Below are 6,482 nucleotides of genomic sequence, written 5' to 3' on the forward strand. Positions count from 1 at the left end.
AAAATGGAGAATCTTCCCATACTAGAACTTTGTAACACATCTTCGTGTGATGAGCACGAAATGAAACCCCTAACGCCCAAACATAGAAAATCCCACTCGAACCAGCTACTGCTTCCCCTTAGCTGTGTCATCTTTTTCCACATCCACTTTGATCACCTTCCCTAGCAAATTACCATGGGCTTTGCCGAATGTGCCAATCCTCCTATCTAGTGGGAGGCCTTTCACCCGGACCCATGCGTCAATTGCTCCGAACACCACCTCAGACGGTTTAGTATCTCCATCATAATTCTTCAACACAATAACGTGAAAATCAAACTGGCAACGTTTGTTCTGCAAAGCATGTCTCTAATCTCCTTTTCTGCTAAATTGGTCCATAAAGGTATTCCCCTGGTGTCCCTAAACTAAGCCTCATGGTACAACCCCCAAGCTATGTGCATTGCCCTTTACAGGGCAGAAGATGTTTAGTTGGCTCAGCGAGCAGACTTGTTGCCCGCTACCAACTAGGTGTTCTTGGGCACATCTTTTGTTGAATCCTCCGATTGTCGCTTACTTTTCAATTAACACCATGCCAGCCAACCTCGTTGAGAGGCCTACCACCTCCTCCACAACCTTTCCTCAGTTGGAGATTGGGAAGAACTCCTCTTGCATAATCCATCCACTATTGTTCCTTCACCGGAGCACCATCACCCTAGGAGCATCCACAGAGAATAAAATCAACCGAATCAGTGACCGATGAGGACCACACAGTCACAATTGCCATCGCCGCGGGAAGAGGAGCCACCCCGAAAGAGACAAACCATAGCCTAAGCGGCCCCAATCGCCTCTCAAGCCCCCTAGCGAAACTTCCGCTCGTGTGACAACCGCTTTCTAGTAGCTTAAGATTATGTGCATTAGCACTACTCTCAGCGATTTGATGCGACCAAATGGGGATATGTTGCTGCATACATGTTTTTGGAATGTTGCGACGACTTACCATGCAAAAAATGTTGCAAAAGAATAAAAATACGTTTTTTGATAAAGCACACAAGTGTTGCACATCTAAGTCCGATGTCATTGATTTTACGCGAAGATTCATGTAGGTATTTTATTTTATTTTATTTTCCTTAGATGTGCAATGTGTCCTGCAGACGCAAGTGATATTTTTTCTATATCTGGGGCTACATATCTGAAGAGAAACTACAAGTTATGTCATAGGATGTTTACTGTGGAATCTGTGCCTCTGCTTTTCAATTCAAATTTCAAAATATAACGCCCCTGCTTTGGTCCACATGATCACGGAATGGTTCCCACATGTGCGAATTTAGGCAGGCACCGCAAGGTTTTCAACATGAGCAGAACCACACCCAAAAAAACTTCGCAGATATAATGATTACAAGACCAATAGTGATGAAATCAGAGGGAAAGTCCGCATGTTATTCAGAGATACATCATAGATCAGACACTGGGAAATTGTACAGTTTCAGAGGTAAATTACAGCTACGATGTTAACAGAACACGTGTCGAATAGTAGACAGGCTTGTTCTTCCTTCCTTTCACAGCCTGGATATCTGGAGGGGGACCATGACTTCAGTCATCTCCTCCCTCATCACAATCTTCCCGACCTGGAACAGGTCAGAGATACCGAGCTGCGTCGAGAGGCGCCTTCGGCAGTCCTCTGCAGCGTCGATACCTGACGAATACGCCCCGTGCACAGACCCAGAGTGGTCTATGCAGGCGGCCTCCCCGGCGAAGAACATGTTGCCCACCGGAGCGCAGAATCTTTCGTACAAGTCAGCTGGTTTTCCGACCAAGTCACACGAGTAGGAGCCGAGGGAGTTGGGGTCAGTTCCCCACCGTGAAACCAGATACTGGACCTGCAAATGTGTGACATTAGCGGTTAGAACCTGCAAGCAACTGCGAAGAATATGAAATTTACAGAACTGATTGCTTCAATCCCTGTAGAGAATATGAAAATAAGCATCTAAAGCTATACCGGCTCGGTGGCCCCTGGTAGCATTCTCCTGAGCTGTGACATGACAAAGTTTACGGATTCTTCGTCTGATAGCTTCTCCATTTCGTATGCAAATCTGCCCGCCACCATGCATACAAGGACTGGATGTCCTGTGGCTTTGTGAAGGTTAAGAAAGTAGCCGCATGCATTTGATGTTTGGGCAACCCTGCCCAGTACCTCTACATTGGGCCAGAATATTGTGTTGAACCGAAGGGCTATCTTGTTCTCGAGACCAACACCAAGATCAGAGATTGCTGATAGTTTCCAGTCTGGGAGCTCAGGTTCAAACTTGATGATGTTTGCCTTGAGTACACCGAGAGGGACAGTTATGATAGCGGCATCTGCAACAAAACTTGTCCCGTCTTCCACGCATACAATGACTTTATTATACCGCTGGATGATTTTGGTAACCCTGATCACCAAAAGAATGTGTAAGAAGCCACATTTTATGGGATCACACGCCACAAATGGCCAGTCAATGTGTCCATGTGAATTGTTGAACCATGAGGATATGTTGCTGTGTTACCTGTGGTTAAGGTGGACATCAAGATCTCGAGAGAGAGCTTTGATAACAGGGTCATAGCCATTCACCATAAGCCCATGTCCACCAGTAAGAACATGTTCCTGTAAACTTGGAAAGCTCAGTACATTGTTGTCACATAAATGTGCATCCGTGTAGCTCATGTGAGCATCCATTTCTCTGCTGATTTGGCGAGTGAGTTCGATACCAAGTAGCATATGCAAATATGGGTGTATCGAACAGTCCTGTATTGCGTACCTGATCCCAATTTTTCAAAGATATATTATCCACGTCTGTGGCAAACCATGCTTCCAATCGACAAATGCACCACTGCAGTACTTCATATTGCAAACCCTCAAGCCTGTAAAGGTAAGTGAACAAATGTAAGCATTTCACAGCTGCATTAAGATTTCATCATTCCATACCAAAAAAAGTTACTGCTACACTCCACTTACTTTAGATGTGGATTTCTGTCAAGCACCATTGAGATGGCTTGAACAAGAGGCATGTCGTTCGCATATTCATCTCTAACTTTCACCGTCTGCGGTATTAACAAGAAACTTATAACTGATTCAAAGAATAAAGATGCAGACAACATGTAAATGCAAATAATTGCAATACCTCCTTCAGAATCTGCTCAAATATTTCCCCAACTTTGGTTACTATCTCCTGGGGAATTTGACGACCATCTTTATCAAAGAGCGCGTAGCTAATAAGAAAACAAAAAACAGTAAGAAAATGAAAACCAATCTATTTAACGGAGCATACACATTGGCATCATGGAGGATGAATCACCTCTCCAAATCATGGTCATAAAGCACAGAGTTATCACCACTGGTGCGATATAATCTAAGCCCAAGAAGCCTAATCAATGGCGCCAAAGAATTCTCATTGCAAACACCATGCAACCTGAATAATCACATGATAAAGCCATGAGATCACTCCGGCTAAAATCAATGCAAGGTGGAGAAACACAACCTAATACTAGTTTTAGGATGCAACTAACCAAGATGCTCCCATGTCAATTGGGCAGCCAAAAGAATAGTCAGTATGCACACGGCCACCAAGTCGCTCCCGCGACTCTAACAGTGTGACCTGTAGGTGTGTAACTATATATAATTAAAAGGGTCTGAAACCATTAAAACACTAGTTTCACTAACTGTTTTACAGTGTACAGAATGTGGAACAAAATGATTTCATTTTATTTTCTTTCCCTCCTGCAGGGAGAATTTACCTTAAATGAAGCATTTGACAATGCACGAGCAGATGCAATGCCTGAAATCCCTCCACCAATCACAATTACAGAAGGGGGAGAAGCATTTTGCCCATCAATGTGTTGAACGAAGAGACCTGGAATCATGAAGAAACAGAGTATAAGATTTAACATTGTAAAACCAATGAAAGCATTTTATACCGCAAAAAAGAAAAATTAAAGCATTAAAATTAACCTAGTATCGCATATTCGGTATTCTGAAACTACCTGTGTAAGCACATATCAAAATTTCCACCTATGTGTGTTTATTTTGTACTGAAAAATTGTTTGTTAACTCTGCAACTGGTCTTAGTTGTCCATTCTAGCATATGAAAAAACACCTAAATAGGAATGCCTCTCAGGAAGTGATAGAAGAATTGTTCAGGAATATGCGTCGAGCAATTTGTTCTGTCCAGTTGATTAGCAGCAAGAGAGTCTAATGATGGAACGAGATCAACATAACGATCCCAATAATTAAATTGATCCGCAGCAATATCGATTAACTGATGCAGCGGCATATGCTATAAAAAAGCAAGAATAAGGACAGATAGACCTGGGATGCTGTTCCCCGTTCTGTCTTCTTCTAAGCACAAAAGTGCTAAAAACAATTCACAATTTAGTGGTCTCAATTTATGTAACCTTGTTCTACACCCATTTCTCTGCTCTAAACTCACCTAGTATCACATATTTAGTACTCCCTCCGTAAAAAATATAAGAGCATTTATATCACTAAAGTAGTGATCCAAACGCTCTTATATTTCTTTACAGAGGGGGTATTTTTCAACCATCTACCTGAACAAGCATGCACATGCCAAAATCTCCACTCAGTGCACTGTGTGGGTTAATTTATACTGACCAATTGTTTGTTAAATCTGCAACTGGTCATAGTTGTCCATTCTAGCATATGAAAAGCCACCTGAATGGGACTGCCCTTTTGGGATTGACAGAACAATCGTTCAGGAATATGCCGTGAGTGATTTATTCCGTCTAGTTGATTACCAACAAGAGAGTTGGAACAATATCAGCCTGACCAATCCCTTGAATTTATTCGATCCGCAGCACTATGGATTAACCGACGCAGAGGCATATGCTATAAAAAAGAAGGCGGACAAGAATGAGGAGCAAATAGACATTGAATGCTGCCCCCCCATTCTGTCTTCTTGCAAACGCAAAAGTGCTTGATTTTTTTCAACTTTTTAGTGGTCTCTGATTTATGGAACCTTGTTCTACATCCCTTTCATGGTTTCACTTGCCCGTCGCCATCACAGCCCCTTTCTTTTTTTTTACATGTAACATCCTCTGTTTCTATGACGATTCACCGGTTTGCTTGTAAGATTCATTCTTCTAGATTCTCATCGACCGACCAACGCCACTTTTTATGTGTCTACCATACGGCGATTAAGTCACCAAAAATATCTCTTTGTTTCATAAGAATTTTTTTTAGCTCGGCTGATCAATCATACTACTAAGTAAGGCCCATCATTTGTTAAAAAATATCGTCTTTAAGATGATTGGCCCCAGAGATGAGTGGTGGTCCCTTATTATACATCAACATCAAATGAATCTGAGGAACAATTCTGGTCCAATAATTTTTGCCCTTTTGAGCGCTGGAGAAGACACTAAACTGTCACAGACAGGGTCGATTAGCAGCACGATTGGGACGTCAGTCCACTTTCCACGACAGCTACATTTCGCCCGATCAATTTCACAATTAATTAAGTACTAGTTCTACTGGTAATATTTACCCCCACACCGCTGGTACAATTACGTAGTGGAATTAATCAACCCAGTGCGAAACGCTGAGAGGTTTCTTCACACTGACGTAACACTGAACACATCAATCAAAACTGGAAAGAAAATTACTGAACACGAAACAATATCTTTTGAGGAAGGAAACGGGAAAATGACAGGGGGAGTGTTTTGGTCGGGCACGCACCTCCTGCGGCGAAGCCATTCGGCGGCTGGTCCATCCTCGGTCAGACCGACGAGCCCAGCTGCAGCGCGACGGCGACGGCGGCGGCGGGAAGGAGGATCGAGTCGAATCGAAACAGAGACAGAGTGGGAAAGAGATCGATCCGGGCGGGAGGCTAGCAATTAGAGGAGAGGGAGGAGGAGTGGTCGCGGGCGCCACGTATAGGAAGCGAGAGGTAGAAGACGAAGACGAGGAGGCCGTCCATGGGGCCGCCGACGTCGACGCTGGATGCTGCGGTGGTGGTGGTGGTGCTCGGCGCCTCGCGGAGGTCCCCTCTCATACCCAAAACGGCCCGTCACCGGTGACGCCCGCACCGGCGATCCCTTCCTGCGGAGCCACGCCGCCGAGCCCGGACGGGTGAGGTGGTGGTGGAGGAGGAGAGCGCGCGAGGGTGCGTGCGTGGGTGGGAGGGAGAGTGCGGGAGGTGCACGGTTGGCCGAGACGGGTCGGGTTGCGTCGGGTTGGTTGGTGCGGTGCGGGTCTGGTGCGAGGGAGGTTCGTTTTATAGCCAGGCGAGTGGTGGTGTTTTTGCATGTGCGCGCCTGTGGAGTTGCGTTATTGCTGCTGGGACGGCACGATGCCTGTGGCTTATACTACGAGTGGAGTGGAGTGGAGTGTGGTACTACAGTTCAGCCTCGGCAAAGGCGTCCAGCGCTGGCGAGGTGGAGAAGATGATGGCGGAGCTCGGGCTCCGGGAGGAGGATCTAGATGATGTTGTCTATGATGAGAAGGAGGCCCCGCGAGATGT

General features: G+C 45.1%; 1 protein-coding gene across 1 annotated transcript; it reads right to left on the bottom strand.

The window, feature by feature from the left end:
- Positions 1-1,387: 1,387 nt before the first annotated feature.
- Positions 1,388-6,218, bottom strand: LOC123428404 (polyamine oxidase 5). The gene is made up of 10 exons (XM_045112598.1): positions 5,699-6,218; positions 3,745-3,860; positions 3,517-3,605; positions 3,306-3,419; positions 3,132-3,219; positions 2,966-3,051; positions 2,769-2,871; positions 2,517-2,614; positions 1,973-2,402; positions 1,388-1,853 (listed from the first exon to the last, which is right to left on the bottom strand). The coding sequence occupies exons 1-10, from the start codon at positions 5,730-5,732 to the stop codon at positions 1,533-1,535; spliced, it is 1,479 nt and encodes a 492-aa protein (XP_044968533.1). The 5' UTR covers positions 5,733-6,218; the 3' UTR covers positions 1,388-1,532.
- Positions 6,219-6,482: the final 264 nt, after the last annotated feature.

This window comes from Hordeum vulgare, chromosome 2H, assembly GCF_904849725.1.
Source record: "Hordeum vulgare subsp. vulgare chromosome 2H, MorexV3_pseudomolecules_assembly, whole genome shotgun sequence".
Lineage (NCBI taxonomy): Eukaryota > Viridiplantae > Streptophyta > Magnoliopsida > Poales > Poaceae > Hordeum > Hordeum vulgare.